Below are 18,423 nucleotides of genomic sequence, written 5' to 3' on the forward strand. Positions count from 1 at the left end.
AAATGGAGCACGGGGGGAAGGGGTATCAAAACAAATTAAAAACAAAACAAAAGGAGAAATATTTCCCATTTTGCATTTGAGCATGCAAGAAGGGACAGGAAAGGAGAAAGGGACAGAGGAAAGGAAAAGAAAAGAAAAAGAAGGGAAGGTGGGAAGGAAAAATAAAGAAAAAGGGGAAGGAAGAAAAAAGAAGAAAGAGGGAAGGAAAAAAGAGAGGAGAGGAGAGGAGAAGAGAGGAGAGAAGAGGAGAGAAGAGAAGAGAAGAGAAGAGAAGAGGTTATAATGAGAGGGAGGGAGGGTCTCCGGGAAGTCCTGCTTTAGCACTTGGCCACCACAGGTGCCCCTGACACAAGTCCCATATCACGCCCACCATGGCCATGCCCACTACTGGCCATGCTCACGATGGCCATGGCTACCCCTGGCCATGTCCCACCCACCCCAACCCTCTGAGGTCAAACACAACCCTGATGTGGCCCTCAATGAAATCAAGTTTGACGTCCCTGTTCTAAATGATCACCTTTTTAGTGCTGACAAATTTTTGCTGGTCATAAACATCTCCTCTCTAGAGGTATAGGGACCTGCAGAAAAAAAGGCAGCTGCATGTGCGGATCTGTGTGGAAGAATGATGCCAAGATGTGAATCACTTGGGGCTTTTAAGATTAAAATCAGGCCTTTAACTGAGTCTAGAAACAGGCCAAGAGCAACAGAATTAAAACAACAAGTAGTGAGATGTATTCCATTTGAATGATTCCAAACAGTTAAATATTAATTTCATTTTGGGACAAATTGCTTTGCAAATACTCTTCAAAGACATCCCTACAGCAAGATGCAGCAGTCCAAGCAAAATGATTTAGTTAGAGCTATCCGATCTAGACTGCAAAAATCCACATAGCCACAGGGTGGCATCAGAGATTCCAGTTATATGTATATCTTTGCTGCCATTAGTAGCCATTTGGCTTTTTGCAGCTCAAAACTGGTATCTTAAAAGTATTCCATCAAGTAGTCAGGCTTTCGCTGTTGAAGAGGAGATGAGGCATAATTGATATCCTGAATGGGGACTCCATGTTGCAAAAGCCATGTTAGCCATGATTAGATTAAAGCACCTATTCATCCCCCTCCCCCCACAAAAGTTCCGTGGGAATACAGCTAAAATCCACCGACATTCAGGCCTGCAATAGAAGGAGATGGACGAGCAGCTTCTTCCAACTGGTCAGCTAGAGTTGACATGGCACAATCTGTTCGTAAGCAAATAAATGACCTTCTGAACTGCAGGCTACCTAACATATTATTGTGTGCTTTTGATGGAATGGTGAGTTTGCAGTTCAGTTTTTTGTAGGAACCTAAGCAATGGAATCAAGTCCATAAAGACGGCCCATCTATAAGATATCTTTTAAAAAAAAAAAACATCCTTCCTAAAAGTAGAAAGCTATTGTAGCAAATCAAAGAAGCAAGACTAGAACTTGCTTGCAAGACACCCTAAGATAGTTGTTTTCTACTTGAAGAAAGTTTAGATGAGGTAGCATTCAAATGTTATATCCCTCACACACCATTTGAAGGGAGCCCATGCTTTCTGTCTTTTTGTACTGCCTTGATGGTAGTTGCTTTTGAGGGGGGCGTGGGGGCAGGGGGACAGATGGCTATTTGAGGTTTGCTTGAAAGTGGGTGTATTTGTTCCTTCTCTTTCCACAGGAGACAAGGTTAGCTCTGCCAAAGCCAGGTAACCTTAATTGCAACCTCAGTATATGCTAAAGTCATGTTATGGTCTACCATTCTTCACTAAACCTGAATGCCCCCTTTCTTCGTTTTGCTGGGTACTTCTCTAGGTAGATTTTTTTTTTCTTAAAATTCAGCCCATCGACCAAAACCTGTCCCTTTCAAGGGATGCCAGGTTGAGGAAGCACACGTTCCTTGTCAAACAAACACCAAGAAGCAGTCAAATGGCTGGATGAAGAGGTTGCATTTCCTCAGGAATCCTAGGTGGGCATTCATCTCTCTTCTTTTCTTGCTTAGCTATTGCTGTATTTATTTCTTTTCCTGCAAACGGTTCAGGAGCATTTTTTTAATCACAGAAGAGCTTTTTGAGAAAGAGCAGAGATGGAATCTCATCTTTTCTGGCTGATGGGGGGCAGGGGGGGGGGCAGGGAAAATGAGGTTTCATGCCTTCGTTTACTTGTCCTTTTCAGAAAGCCCTGACAGTTTTCCTTTCATCTCCCTGCCTCTCAACTTTATTATCAGGGCAAGTTAATCAATCCCTGGATAAGAAGGACATAGGCTGTGGACCCTGTGATCGGCACCAATGAGAGAGCAAAGAAAAGAACAGAGAAACCATCACCCCTTCCTCAAAGAAGCATCAAAATAAACCAGAATAAAACGGGAAAGGAAGAATGAGGAGCAAGCAAATAGGACCTGCTCCTTACCCATCCTCTCTCTTGGTTCATGGCCAAGAAACACTCACGTGAAGGTTGATCATTTCTCCTTCCGATCCCATCTTTAGTCTCCCCAGGTTTTCTCCTTAGTCCTCTTGAACCCACACAAGAGATCAAGTCTCAGTAGCCTTCTGGATTCTCCAGAGCATTTGCTGGGTGGGAGGGAAAGTGCAGTTCGTAGAACAAACCTGCTATTCATTTGCCTGAAGTCCAACTCTCGCTTTGGCTGCAGCATTGGAATGGGGGAGGAGGAGAGAGACTGGTAGCAGTGGTGAAGGAGGCAGTGGCATGCGAAGCCTTTATTGTCTCCAAGACGCTGAATGGCCCTCCTTGTTATTTACCCATGACTGCACGTCTCTGGAGCTTCTGGATCAGCTGAGTCCTATGAAGTCACTGGGGTTGCAATTCAGGGACACCTGCAAATGTACCACTGGGTTCATGGCACAGATCAAGCCAGCCTTTGGCAGAAGACGGGTTGCAGCTAGAGGGAGTTGGAGCGCAGATGGCACAAGACTGGCCCCTTTGGTGTGTTTGTTATTCCAGGCAGCTGCTAAAAAGACCAAGAGAAATCAATCACTAACAGCAAGGAGTCACTTTCCAGCTCCAGATTCATAATGTTGGGACCAGTTCTTATCCACCCAGCAGCAAATTATCCAGCTGATAGTTAGAAACAACTGAGTGCATAGGTTGTCATCACAAAACTAGAGATGGTAGCCACCATGGTGAGATTAAAGCGCCACCTGTTAAAAAAAAATAGATGGATCATTGAATCACTACTGTGGCTGCCATTTTGACTTTTTAACCATACTCTGTGGATAATCTTGGTTAGAAACTTTTAGAAGCAGCAGTCCTGCCCCTTTCCCTGATGTTTCTTAAAGCTATCTTTAACAACCAAGAGGGACACCAAAGGATATGATCTCAATTCAAAGAATGTTCTTTCTGTGGCAACTCAGAAAGCTCAAACTGTCCAAGGAGCTGCTGATACAGTTCTACAGAGGAATTATTGAGTTTGTCATCTGCACCTCTATAACTGTCTGGTTTGGTTCTACAACCCAGCAGGACAGACACAGACTTCAGAGGATAATTAGGACTGCAGAAAAAACAATTACTACCAACCTGCCTTCCATCGAGGACCTGTATGCTGCATGAGTCAAAAAGAGGGCTGTGAAAATATTTACAGACCCCTCACATCCCAGACATAAACTGTTTTAACTCCTTCCCTCAAAACGATGCTATAGAGCACTGCACACCAGAACTAAACACCAGAACAGTTTTTTCCCGAAAGCCATCACTCAGCTAAACAAATAATTCCCTCAACATTGTTCAACTATTTACACTACTATTACTGTTAATCTTTTCATCGCTCCTTATTACCCATCCCCTCCCACTTGTGACTGTATGACTGTAACTTTGTTGCTTTTATCCTTACGATTTATACTGACTGTTTCCTAGTATGATTTGATTGCTTATTGTACCCTATGGCTATCATTAAGTGTTGTACCTTATGATTCTTGACTCTTGATGAACGTATCTTTTCTTTTACGTATACTGAAAGTATTTGCACCAAGACAAATTCCTCGTGTGTCCAATCACACTTGGCCAATAAAGAATTCTATTCTATTCTACATGGCTTCATGCAGAGATGGTACAATAGGTTTGATTCCAGGGATCCAGAATCCCAAGGAGAAATTTTACATTCAGCCCTGCTGCCTAAAATTATTTCCCTGGCGACCTTCATGGAAAACTCCTACTGGTTGGGTTTATGTTTCCCAAAACCACAGAATATTTAATAATAGCTTATTGAATAAACCATTATTGGCTAGATTTGTAGAACACACTCTCAGTTACCAACCATGATGGAGCAATCAGAAGGAGAGTACTTCACATCTGTGATTTGGTATGTTCTCTCAGTCCACTTCAGTGAATTAGGAGCTTTCTTCTTCTTGGAATATCGGTTGTTACTTCTTTCCTCAATTGATAATTGGTGTCCCTTCAACATACAGAATTTCCAAGAGTAGCTTCCATTAAAACCAAAATAATATAAATTGCAGTGTCAAAATATCAGGTTCTAATGAGCAACAACTTTAAAGAAAAACCAAGTTGATGATCCAGAAACATAGCTGCAGAAACCCATTTAACTGTTCTTTATATCTATCTAAAAACGAAATACCACTCACGCATCATCACAAAATCTCCAGAAGCGTAAAGCCTACAAACTTGAAATTTGGCATGTGTGTTCCTTTTGGCTTCTAGGTGCTCACTAAGAAAGGGTTTTTCGAAATGACCATCAGATCATTACTATTTCATATATTATTATTAACATGCTCTGATACTAAGGAATTCTACTCCCATTCCCCACCTGAAAAGAAATCTGTTCCAAATGCAAAAGACAAGCAGAGGAGAGGAGTTTCAGTTTCAGTTTCAGAGCAGCAACCAGCTTTAGTACAGAACAGTTGAGCTAAGCCACACCCAGGCTCTTTGCTGTCTCCTTCTTGCTCACACAGCAAACACTGTTTCAGTTTCCAAACAGCCCTCAACTCTCTCACACACTGACAGGATGCTAGCCAGATGAATACCAATGGATGCTGGTGAGCAGAGGCAGAATTTTTCCCCCTTATTTTCCTCTCCCAAAACTAAGCCTGACCGCATCATTTCGTAGCGAAGCATGGGTATCGAGCGTATGTATGTATGTATGTATGTATGTATGTATTATATTTAAAGACTCTTGTTGGAGTTTTGGTGAGCCGGTTTGAAAATAGTTTGTTTTTTCCCAAGGGGAAGGTGTAACTCAATGGGAGGGTTTAGTTTAGGCCTCTAAGCACAAGGTCACTGTTTCAGAGAAGCTAAGGTAAAAATGCTAATATAGATTTTCTAAGAAGATGTATAATAACCATTATAAATAAGGTCAGAATTGAAATAAGTATGGCTAAATGACAAAATTATATGGGAAGCTAATATATTTGCATAGTTATTTGCATAGTTATTCTAGGCTTCTGACCTCAAGCTGCAAATCCTATAAATTATCATTTATGATCATATTATTTGCATCTTCAGGAGTCAAATAAATATTTGCCTGGCTACAAAGTTGAAGACAAAATCTTGGAACAAAAATAGTCTTTGGTTTGAATTAGTTTGGTTGATTTAAATCATGTGGGTTTAATTTTAAGTTCATTACATTTCATAGTCTTTGGGTTTAAAGGCTCCCCCCGCTCTCCCATCTTTTAACTTTCACTTTTCCCAAAGGACATACTTTTCGGCAGAAGTTTAAAAAGCAAAATCGACAGAGCATCTGATGGTTTGCTGTAGCTCGCAAAATCAAATTTGAGAAGTATTATTGTGAAAAAGAAAAAGAGATTAACCAAAGAATGTGTACTTTAAATAAAATGCAGCCTGTGTATCTATTCGGAGTTTATATCTGTAAAGATATAAATCACAAGCAGTCAAAATGTTTTCCGCCCTATAATATAGGGTTGTCTCACATTGTCCTTCAAATATTTGAATAGTGTAATCATTCCAATTAGTCCCCACCCTCCTCTTTTCATCCTTACTTCTCTACCATAAATCTTCTCGTTGCTAATCATCACTTTTCTTAAAGTACAAGCCTAACATTGAATGTAGTATTTCCCATGCAGTATAAAATACAGTGACAACCAGTTGGCATTATAGTTACGGCATCAAGCTAGAAACCAGGAAACCGTGAATTCTAGTCCTGCCATTGGCACAAAGCCACCCTGGATGACCTTCGGCCACTTACTTTATCTCAGCCCTAAGAAGAAGGCAACAGCAAACCACTTCTGAAAAACCTTGCCAAGAAAATTGCAGGGACTTATCCAGACAGCCTCTGAGAATTGAACAGAAGAAAGAATAATAGAATACAGCAGCATCCAAGCTGATCTTAGCTGGCCTTGAAAAAACTAAACAATATTGGACCTAGTTAATAGTTGGATAGGACACCACCAGGAAATTTCTGGGATTTAAATTAAAAAGTCCAGGAAACACTCTGGAAACAAACGACAACAACCTGGGCTAAATATATATAAAACGAATGGTTGCTGGAATTGGGTATGTCTAGTTTGATCAAAAGAAGGACTAGGGGTGACATGTTGGCAGTGTTCTAATATCTCAGGGGCTGCCCCAAAGAAGAGGGAGTCAAGCTATTCTCCAAAGCACCTGAGGGCAGGACAAGAAGCAATGGATGGAAATTCATCAAGGAGAGAAGCAACCTAGAAGTAAGCAGGAATTTCCTGACAGTTAGAACAATTAATCAGTGGAACAACTTGCCTCCAGAAGTTGTGAATGCTCCAACGCTGGAAGTTTTTAAGAAGGGATTGGATTAACCACTTATCTGAAATGGTATAGGGTTTCCTGCTTGAGCAAGGAGTTGGACTAGAAGACCTCCAAGGCAGTGGTGGGATTCAACTGGTGTAACAACTGGTACGCTGTGTGTGCAGTTCATTTGAAAACAGCTCTAAAACTTACCTTCAACTGCAGCCCCGGTGAGTAAAACAGCTGAGGCACGGCATTCTGCTCTGCTACACCTATCAGCTGAGCTTCAAACAAAGGAAATAAAGGACAGACTAGCGCAAGGGTGGGTGTGCGGGGCCAACTGATCTCCAGATACCATTTTGCCCAAACCAGTCCATACCAATCCCACCCTTGCTTCAAGGTCCCTTCCAACTCTCCTCTCCTCTCCTCTTCTCTTCTCCTCTCCTCTTCTCTTCTCATGTCGCTAAGAAAACAACATGAATATGTCCATGAAGTTATCCACAGTCCTGCTCAAATCAAGAGAGGTTTTTGATTCCTGAAAATGTATGTATGCGTGTATTTAAATTTATTACAGCTGCCCAACTCCAATGGACTCTGACCTGTCCAGAACGTAATAGAGTTGTTATTCCCCTGACTTTGAAACTGTGCTTCTGTCTATTAATTTGGTCTATAATCATATTAGATTTCTTTGTAGCCATGTTGCACAACTGTTTTTTGTTTGGCTTCTGTTAGAATCCTATTCTGGGTGATCACAGTCATCCCTGACTGGTTTTGACATCATGATAATCTTTCCAGCAGTTGCAGTCCTAGAAACCATTGGCATTCAATCTTGAATCACCTCATCAGATTTGATATTCAGGCAAATGTTTATCCAGAATCCAACCATTGAGATATCTCAAATAGCTTGTCTGCTTCTGGTTCTTTTTAAAGACGCTTTATGGTTGGTGTTTATTTTCTTTAAAAAGTTCTTCATGGAAATGATGGAACAAAGATTCCTTTAAGAGGGAAGTAATCACTGGAAGGATAGGTCTGGGTATTAGTAATGCTAGAGAAAAATCTATATGTATTGCACTACAAAATAACATAGAAAGATGGAAGGTGAGGAGAAAACCCTCCATAATGATCTCAGCAGCACTGAGAACCAGGGTTTGTATTGATGAATCAGCAAATCATTGTTTGGAGTCTCCAATAATTTTTAACCGCCACAATAGTCCATGGAAGTAGGAAAATATCCAGAAAGGCTGAATTCAGAAGAAATACGTGATAGGGAGTCAGACAAAGTATGCAAATGCTTACCAGATCTGTTCATAATCATGACCACCTCAAAATCTGGAGTCAATATATACATAAACAGATTTGTTGGATTGCAACTTTACAGGCATGGAGCAATGCCAACATTTTTGCAACTTGTGCAGAAATGCAAGGCAGAAATTTCCCAGATTTCAGGACTAAAAGGAGGACAAATCTGTTGAGGCCCTTTTCCTCTGGCTGGAGATGGCATCAGTGACTTACATTTCCATGTTGGCTTTCTTGTAATGAGGTTTCTCCATATCAGCAGTGGTTTCATAGCCAAGATTCTTCCACTTCCCCAGCTCTTAACAGCTCAAACCTCAAAGTTGGAAGAGACCTTGGAGGACTTCTACTCCAACCTCCTGCTCAGGCAGGAAACCTTAGTTCCAGGTTACTTCTCTCCTTAATTAGTTTCCATCCATTGCTTCTTGTCCTGCCCTCAGGTGCTTTGAGGGATTAGATTAGATTAGATTAACAGAGTTGGAAGGGACCTTGTAGGTCGTCTAGTCCAACCCCCTGCCCAAGTAGGGTTGGTTGACCCTCTCTTCCTTGTGGCAGCTCTTTAGACATATTTCCATGTTTCTTAGATATGTTTTCATAGTTTCTTCCATGGAAACAGGACAGCTAGATTTAATATTGGTGAGCAGGAGATGATAACACCGGGAGTTTGTAGAAGTAAATCAGATGTTTTCACTCAAGCAACAGAAATGGATAGCAGATAAGGAGATATTCTCACAGCATGTAGGGCCACTGCAGCGAGAGTGGGTCACCAGGGAGGATTTTTTTTTCATGATTAATATTGCTGCTGCTGCTGCTTGTTGAATTGGGTTGTGCCTGAGGGGGAATCACCATGCTTCTGTGGTGGGACTCCTGTGGCAGTCCTTGTTTGTTCATGACATCGGGCGTTATAAAATAGTGTGTAAATAGGAAATTCAAGGCTGGAAATGCTGCCAGGTCATCCTTGTATTTCTGGAATGCTATTATTTCACACTTCAATAAACTTGGAAAGAAAGATTATTATTTTTTTTTTTAGTTAGGAGACTGTTGAGAATAATAACCAACAAGGCAAAGTCCAGAATTCAGATTCTGTATATAGTCAGCCATACAAGGAAGGAAGGAAGGAAGGAAGGAAGGAAGGAAGGAAGGAAGGAAGGAAGGAAGGAAGGAAGGAAGGAAGGAAGGAAGGAAGTTTGGTTAGAGAGGTGGAAACAATTGTTCCAAAACTGGTTTTCACATATTGAGAGGATACTTTCTAGACCGGGGTCTTCAAACTTGACAGTTTTAAGACTTGTGGACTTCCACTCCCAGAATTCCTCCTCCAGTCATGTTAGCTCAAGAATTCTGGGAGTTAAAATCCACAAGTCTTAAACTTGCCAAGTTTGAAGACCCTTGTTCTAGAGTTCCACTGACAAGAGATGCTCCAAATTCCTTGCAGATGGGCAATTTGTGGTGGTTTACCTTATTTCCTTTTTCTCAAGAAAGGACAGCAGAATTATCTCATCCTCCTAGCATGAAGAGAGCCAGTGCAGCACCCACAGAATTGTCTACGTGCTGCAGGAGACTGAATCCACAGTGAGGCTTGGAGAGCTGATGTCAGGCTCAAAAAACCAAGAAAGACATGTTGAGACTCTTCTCAGCAGTTTCCTTCATTGTTCTCACTAAGTATTGCCAAACTAAAGCAGATTACTTGAACCATGAAACATATACTGTTACGGACAGTCCTCGACTTACAACAGTTTTTTCAGTGACCTTTTGAAGTTACTGCAATGCTTAAAAAAAGGTGACATGACCAGTTTTCACACTCTCAATGATTGCAGCACCCCCACGGTCACGTGATCAAAATTGGGATTTGGGGGCAAACCATTTATGATGGTTGCAGTGTCTGAACCTGTAACATTTCTTTACAGCTCTGAACCTGTAACATTTCTGTTTCTGTTTGTGTTTGCTCCACATTGGAGAAATTTACAACTGGTATTGTAAAATGTACTTAATATGTTTATAAAGACATTAAAGGAAGCATCAGCCATCTGTGTTTATTTCTCTGGTGCTGAATTTACCCTGCAAAATTCTGAATAGAAGTCAGATTCACAACCGCAGTGATTCACTTACCAAGTGTGGCAAAAAAAAAAATCATGAAATGGGGCAAAGTTCACTTAACAACTGTTTCATTTTGCCACAGGAATTTTGGGCTCATTTGCAAGCTGAGGACTACTTCTACTAGGAACTACTTGGTGGGAGACATTTTAATTCTCTCCCAGACAAACTATCTAAAAATTGTGCTGTCGTTTGTTCTTCTGGTCTGGACTCCCTCCCTCTCTCTGAACAACATTCCGTCACACATGGATTGTGTGGGTCTCTTTTTACAGCAATGCTATACCAGCCAGACTTTTCACAGAATCCCTGAAGAGATGGAATAAAGGTATCCCGTTATAGATAAAATCAAATCGGTATTAGAAGTCTGCACACCCCAGGATGAAGAAGGAAGCTGCACATAAAAACTATTACTGTAAATCAAGGAGCCTCCACTGGAGAATGAGTGGGAGGAGACATGAGGATGTGAATATTCCTTCTCTCCTTCGTCACTAGGAAGTTAGGAGCTCATCTCAAATGTTTTATTGGCAGGAGAAGTTGGCTGAAGGAACTATGGTTTGGGTAGCTTTAATGCTAATTTGGAAGTGCTTTCCCGAACAAAGTATCTGGAGCTGGAATTTGATTCTTGGTTCTCCCCAGATGTTTTTAGCCTTTGACTCAACTGCTGGAGTTTCTCAGTGTTGTCTCAAGTTATCCTCTGAACTCTTTCAATGGTGTTTCCAAGTGCTGCTGTTGCTGAATTATTTCAGCTATCAATCATTCATCATGTCCCAATAATTCTTTCAAGATTTCTCCTTCCCTCTTTTGTCTTTGGGCAAATAAATTTGCAGTGGGGAAATGGAAGCCCAAGATGATATTCCCTAAATCATTGTGCAGAGCAATAGGATTAGGGCATAAAGGTCTAAAATGCATTCTGGTGTGTCTTTTATAGGAGGGCTAGTAAGTCTGCTACCCTTATAGAGATATACATTGAGGTTTTATCCAGTGTTTCTTGTATGCCCCATTACTTCAAGAGTGCTTGTTTAACTTTTCTCAAGCTTGGCTTGATCCTCTTTTCTCACATCTCTGTCTTTCTTCTCTCTGACCATTTCGCTTCCTGTCTAGGTTATTGCCCAAACTTCTAACCTGTGGCTCTTATTTCTTGGTAATGGCATCAACTTCTCATTTTCCACATGTTTCAAACATTTCCGTCCTTGCCTTTCTTTCTTCAAACTCTTTTGTGAAAAAAAAAATAAAAGCAACTATTTCACACCCAAGTTTCTGGTTTCAGGAACTGTGGTTCATTATTCTTTTTAGTTCTTCATTTGAAGAACTAAATATGTTGTCCCATGGGGCAACATATCTAAGCTTCCTTGTCCCATTATTCCAAATTTGGGTTAGTACCCAATAATAATCTAGTTATTGTTATATAGTCTATCATCTGCACCTCTATAACTGTTTGGTTTGGTTCTGCAACCCAACAGGACAGACACAGACTTCAGAGAGTAATTAGGACTGCAGAAAAAACAATTACTACCAACCTGCCTTCCATCGAGGACCTATATACTGCACGAGTCAAAAAGAGGGCTGTGAAAATATTTACAGACCCCTCACATCCCAGACATAAACAGTTTCAACTCTTTCCCTCAAAACAACTCTATTGAGCACTGCACACCAGAACTAGACACAAGGACAGTTTTTCCCAAACGCCATCACTCTGTAAAAAAAAAAAAAATCCCTCAACACTGTCAAACTATTTACAAAGTCTGCATTACTATTACTCTTCTCATCTCCTTATCACCCATCCCCTCCTATAGACTGTATGACTATAACTTTGTTGCTTTTATCCTTACGATTTATATTAACTGTTTTCTAGTATGATTTGATTGCTTATTGTAACCTATGGCTAACACTAAGTGTTGTACCTGATGATTCTTGATTCTTGATAAATGTATCTTTTATTTTATGTACACTGAGAGCATTTGCACCAAGACAAATCCCTTGTGTGTCCAATCACACTTGGCCAATAAAGAATTCTATTCTATTTTATTGTTCACTCCACTGTCTAGTTGCAGTCTATTGAAGTACAGGTAGTCCTTGACTTATGACCACAATGGAGCGCCAAATCTTTGTTGCTAAGTGAGACATTTGTTAAGTGAATTTTGTTCCATTTGACGATCTTCCTTGCCACAGTTGTTGAGCAAATCACTGCAGTTGTTAATTTAGTAACACAATTGTTGAGTAAATCTGGCTTCCCCATTGACTTTGCTTGGCAGAAGGTTGCAAAAGGGGAACACATGACCCCAGGACACTGCAACTGCCATAAGTATGAGTCAGCTGCCAAGCATCCAAATTTTGATCAGATGACCATGAGATGCTTCAATGGTCGTAAGTGTGAAAAATGGTCATAAGTCACTTTTTTCAATGCCAGTGTACTTTCAAATGTTGAAATTATTCAGTGCCACTGTAATTTCAAACTGTTGTAATTTCAAACTATTGTAAGTTGAGGGCTACGTGTACACCCTGCCATCTATCTCTTTCACTTTCCAGCAGCAGAATTTTAGGTGGCCGAGACTTCGTGGAAGGGTTTTCTATCCTGATGACTATGCAAAACTATTGTATAAAAACTCACCTAAGAACATGCCAACAATTGGAGAGATCCAGCAAGTTTTTTTTTTTAAGTTAGCAATTTACAGTGAGTCATGGATCTTCTGCTCTGATGAAAGCAAGGATCATCAGAGATTGTCAACGTGGTTCTTATATAAGTTTATAGAGATTAAAAGTGAGCATATATGTACATTTGATTGTTGACAAAGATTTGTTTTAAACTAGTAAAGGGTACACTGCATAGGAAACTGAGCTTCTGCCAGTCATGATGATTGTTATTGTAACCGATTGATCCTGCATCTTTCACCCCTTTAAGGTAGGCCACATCGGAAAACTAACATCCCAAGAATTACAAAGATGCTACTGAATCATTAGGTTAATAACATAAACTTGAAAGGCTGAAGATTTTCCCTCTGTCCCATCTCACGTAAGATAGAATCAAGACAGTTGTCAGGCCCAAGCTCAGAGACAACACTGTCAAGTCTAATCCACCCTTTATTTGATTATCCCTAGAGGACAGAATACTAAATTATACTAAAGGTATTATACTAAAGGTATAATCTTTTAGATGTATTCTAAGGACAGAATACTAAATTATACTAAAAGTATTATACTAAAGGTATAATCTTTTAGATGTATTCTAAGGACAGAATACTAAATTGTACTAAAGGTATTATACTAAAGGTATAATCTTTTAGATGTATTCTAAGACAGGGGTGTCAAATTCGATTTCACTGAGGGCCGCATCGGGGTTATGTTTGACCTGGGAGGAGGCGTGGCCAGGTCAATGTCACTCGTGTCGGGGTGCCTGTGGCAGCCCAAGCTCTCTGCCAGCAAAAATGGGCAGCTGAGCTCAGTTTTCGGTTGCGACGGCCTCATTCAACCCTCTGCCAATGAAAACGGAGCTCGGGAGGACCACGGGTTGTCCTCGCGAGCTCCCTTTTCATCTGCAATGGCCTTCTGCAACCCTCTGCCAATGAAAACAGAGCTCGGGCTGGTCCTTTGCTGTTTCCAAGGCAGCCCCGCAGGCCAGATCTAAGCACCCCATGGTCCAGATCCGGCCCTTAGGCCTTGAGTTTGACACCCCTGCTCTAAGAGATTCTGGACTGTGACTACTGTGAACCTTTCCCCATTTTTCCATTCAGTTTGGGGCAGCGCAGTCTCTTAATTTGGACCCCTCTTTGGCAAAGCTCTAGCTTTATCTTCAGGAAAACTAGGAAGTGTCTTTGTCTCATCTGCTTACTCAGATCATAGAAGTGTCCCAGACTCAAATTTCTTTTGTTTTGACTGCAGCTCTTCCCCCTGTGCAACAGCTGCCAACAAAGCCAATACAGTTCTAGGCTGCATAAACAGAGGGATAGAATCAAGATCACGTGAAGTGTTAATATCACTTGATAATGCCTTGGTAAGGCCACATTGAAACTGCATCCAGTTTTGGTTGCCACACTGTAAAAAAGATGTTGAGACTCTAGAAAGAATGCAGAAAAGAGCAATGATTAGGGAACTGGAGGCTAAAACATATGAAGAACGGTTGCAGGAACTGGGCACGTCTAGTCTAATTAAAAGAAGGACTAAGGGAGACATGAGAGCAGTGTTCCAATATCTCAGGGGCGGCCCCAAAGAAGAGGGAGTCAAGCTATTCTCCAAAGCACCTGAGGGCAGGACAAGAGGCAAAGGGTGGAAACTAATGAAGGAGAGAATCAATCTAGAACCAAGGAGAAATTTCCTGACAGTTAGAACAATTAATCAGTGGAACAACTTGCTTCCAGAAGCTGTGAATGATCCAGCACTGGAAGTTTTTAAAAAAGATGTTGGATAACCATTTGTCTGAAGTGGTGTAGGGTTTCCTGCCTTAAGCAGGGGGTTGGACTAGAAGACCTCCAAGGTCCCTTCCAACTCTGTGATTCTATTCTATTCCTATTCCTCAAGGTTATTTCTTCTGCCCATTACAATACCTTCATCAATGTTTCTCTATATGACCTCCCTCTTTGAGTACAGAGAATTGTAAACCCACCTATTATCAGTATCTTTGAGAATGCTGCAGTCTATGGAGACGTACAGTTTTTGATCAAAGGCCATCCATTGATGTTATAACATTTATACCTCTGGGAAAATATATGTCATGTGGAAGTAGGTGTGATATGTATACAAGGAAGATTGTTAGCAATGAAGGCTTTATAGGCCAATACCTTGATTTTTACAGGCAAACAAGACAGAAGTATTTGGGAACCACAATTAACCTAGATACTGTATGAGGACTGCAGAACAATAAAAAAATTCCCTTCAGATGAGCTGAATACAGTGTATTTTTAGGGCCCCGTCAATCAGTTTTTAGCTTGCAATATATATATGTGTGTGTGTGTGTGTGTGTGTGTTTTCTTAATATATATATGTTTTCTTATATATGTTGCTGCTATCATTTGCCTTAACTGCCTGTATTACATAATTTGCATATTATTTTTGTACACGCACGAGGTGCCAGGGTGCTGCTGGAAATGACTAAATAGGTGCTTCTGCAACTGTAATCATTGAAGATCGACTAAATGAGAGTTGTGGGGGATGTGATGGATTGTGTCTAAGAAGGGGAAGGTGGTGAGATTGACTACAGCAGGGTTCCCCAAACTTGGTAACTTTAAGACTTGTGGACTTCAACTCCCAGAATTCTGGGAGTTGAAGTCCACAAGTCTTAAAGTTACCAAGTTTGGAGACCTCTGGACTGCAGTGACGAGAGGAAGGAGAGAGCTCATTCTGAGGAAGGAGTAAGACAAGAGACAAGAGAAACTGGATCTGAGAAAAAGGAAGAGATTTAGGATCCCTGGAATCTCCCAGGGCATATCCTTTAGGGCAGTGGTGGGATTCCAATATTGTTGCCACTGGTTCGGTCGGTGTGGGTTGGTGGGCGCGCTTTGCATGCACATACACACTTTGCGTGCATGCACGCACCAAACACGCACTTTGCACAGGCGAGAGGCATTTGCGCAGGCGCAGAGGCGTTCTAACACATATAGACTGGGTGAAACCAGGCTCAATAGCAGTAACTGAGAGGGATCCTGGAGTCTTAGTGGACAACCAGCTAAATATGAGCCAGCAGAGTGCAGCAGCCGCTAAAAAAGCTAATGCAATCCTAAGTTGTATTAACAGAGGGATACAATCAAGATCAAGGGAAGTACTAATACCACTCTATAAAGCCTTAGTAAGACCACACCTAGAGTACTGCATCCAGTTTTGGTCACCACATTATAAAAAAGATGTTGAGACCCTAGAAAAAGTACAGAGAAGAGCAACCAGGATGATTAGAGGACCGGAGGCTAAAACATACAATGAATGGTTGCAGGAACTGGGCTTGGCTAGTCTAGTAAAGAGAAGGACCAAGGGAGACATGATAGCGGTCTTCCAATATTTGTGGGGCTGCCATGGAGAGGAGGGGTCAAGCTATTTTCTAAAGCGCCTGTAGGCCAGACAAGGAATAATGGATGGAAACCGAACAAGAAGAGATTTAACCTGGAAATAAGGAGAAACTTTCTGACAGTGAGAACAATCAACCAATGGAACAGCTTGCCCTCGGAAGTTGTGGCTACTTTCAAGGAGAGATTGGACTGCCATTTGTCAGAAATGGTGTAGGGTCTCCCGCTTGGGCAGGCGGTTGGACTAGATGACCTACAAGGTCCCTTCCAACTCTGATTATCTGTTTTCTGTTAACTCCAGCAAGCCTGCACGTTCCCAGTTACTTCAACAGCTGCCACACGGCACTATACTGTGCCGCGCAAAGCAGCTGCGCTTCAAATTCAGCAGATAAAGGTGAGTATGGGAGCCTGGGCAGGCGGGTGGGCCCAAAAGCAGAGCGGCCGAGAAAACCGGTTCTGTCTCTGCTGCTCATCACTCCTACCAGCTCTCCAGAACTGGGCAGAGCCGGTCGAATAGGGTCAGAGTACAGGTAGCCCTGGATGTCTATGAAGATTCTCAGTCATCCAGGTCATGGTTGTCCCAAAGGTTCTTTTTTTTCAAGAGGCAACTGGACTTTCTTGTTTTTCTTTGAAGGCCTTTTGCTTCTCATCAAGAAGCTCCTTCTTCGGCTCTGACTGGATGATTCATCAGCCCTTCCATTCCCCATCATCCGGTCAGAGCGGAAGAAGCTTCTTGGATGAGAAGCGAAAGGCCTTCAAAGAAAAACAAGAAAGTCCAGTTGCCCTTTGAAAACAAAAACAAAAACACCTTTGGGACAGGTAGTCCTTAACTTGCAACAGTTCATTAGCGACCGTTCAAAGTTACAGCGACACCGAAAAATGTGACTTAGAACCTTTTTTCGCAATTACAACCTTTGTAACATCCCCATGATGGTGCGATCAACATTTAGATATGTAGTAACTGGTTCATGTTTATGACCGTTGCTGTGTCCCCAGGTCATGGGATCCCCTTTTGAGACCTTCTGACAAGCAAAGTCAATGGGGAAGCCAGATTCACTTAGTCACTTAACAACTGTGACAAGAAAGGTCGTACAAAGGGGCAAAATTCACTTAACAAATGTCTCACAACAGAAAATAACAACATAAAATTTGGGGCTCAATTGTGGTCATAAGGCAAGGACTACCTGTAATATATATTTAATTGACAAGATTATGTTTATATCATGTGAGCAAATAAAGAACTGAACTTTGGCTGGATTGTTTTATGTCATTCTTGGGCTGGGCCTGACTGAGAATGTAAAAAATCAATAGGCATTTTAAGATATCACAAGTTTGTTACGTAAATGTCTGTTGTCCTTCTGAAACTTTCTGCATTTTTTGTTGTCCTTTTTAAAATGCATTTTCGCTCTTCACCATCACAATCTAGCTATCTTAGGTAAACGAATAGAAATAGAGTAGAGTAGAGTAGGAATAGGATAGGATAGGATAGGATAGGATAGGATAGGATAGGATAGGATAGGGGTTGGGGTTGGGAATGGGAATGGGAATGGGAATAGGATAGAATAGGAATAGGAATAGGAATAGGAATAGGAATAGAATAGAATAGAATAGAATAGAATAGAATAGAATAGAATAGAATAGAATAGAATAGAATAGTTGGAAGTGACTTTGGAGATATTCTAGTCCAGGGGTCGCTAACCTTTTGGACCTCAGAGACCACCAAACTCATAATTTTAAATCCCGTGGACCCCAGAGACCCTGGGAAAATCCTCCAAAAAGTCTTCAGGAAAATTCCCCATCCTGTTTTCCTAGCAATCAATCATTCTTTATTTGGGATCGCAGGATACCATGTTCAGCTCCATTCTCAGTGGGAGAGAGGGAGGCTTTTGCTTCATGCAAGGAAAGCAGCAGAAGCAGCAGAAGTCTTTCTTTCTCTCCCCCCAAACTCCACCAGAAATGAGTCTTTGCTGGTGCAGCCTCTTGGAGCAGGAGGCCTTGCAGGGTCCCAAAGACTCATTTCTGGCGGAATTTGGGGGAAAGAAAGAAAGACTTTTGCTGCTTTCCTTACATGCAGCCAAAAGCAGAAGAAGAAAGAAGTGGAAAGAAGCAGCCGATGGCCAAGTGAGGCATGTGGGATGAGGGGGCATGTTCCCCGCTTCCGCCTTTCCCCCATCCCCTCACTACTTGATGTTGTTCGCAATGCAAGTGACACAAGCTTGTGTTCCCGCACAGCCTGGATTAATTGCGTTGGGGGGGTGCCTTGGGGGGTGACATTTCTCTGCAGGCCACCAACATTTTCTTGTGGACCACCAGTAGTCCCCAGCCCACTGGTTGGTGACCATTGTTCTAGTCCAACCCCT

At 41.6% G+C, this 18,423-nt stretch overlaps 1 protein-coding gene across 1 annotated transcript in view; it reads right to left on the reverse strand.

Moving 5' to 3' along the window:
* The window catches only part of NINJ2 (ninjurin 2), a 109,791-nt gene that overhangs the window by 76,946 nt on the left and 14,422 nt on the right, over positions 1-18,423 (reverse strand). Inside the window, exons 2-3 of the mRNA XM_026697563.2 lie at positions 3,065-3,166; positions 2,456-2,976 (exon numbers count right to left, since the gene is read on the reverse strand). Of these exons, the coding sequence (XP_026553348.1) occupies positions 2,456-2,488 (33 nt within the window). The 5' untranslated portion in view covers positions 2,489-2,976; positions 3,065-3,166. The remainder of the gene's footprint in view (positions 1-2,455; positions 2,977-3,064; positions 3,167-18,423) is intronic.

Source organism: Pseudonaja textilis, chromosome 5 (genome assembly GCF_049901715.1).
Source record: "Pseudonaja textilis isolate UNSWEBS1 chromosome 5, rPseTex1.2, whole genome shotgun sequence".
Lineage (NCBI taxonomy): Eukaryota > Metazoa > Chordata > Lepidosauria > Squamata > Elapidae > Pseudonaja > Pseudonaja textilis.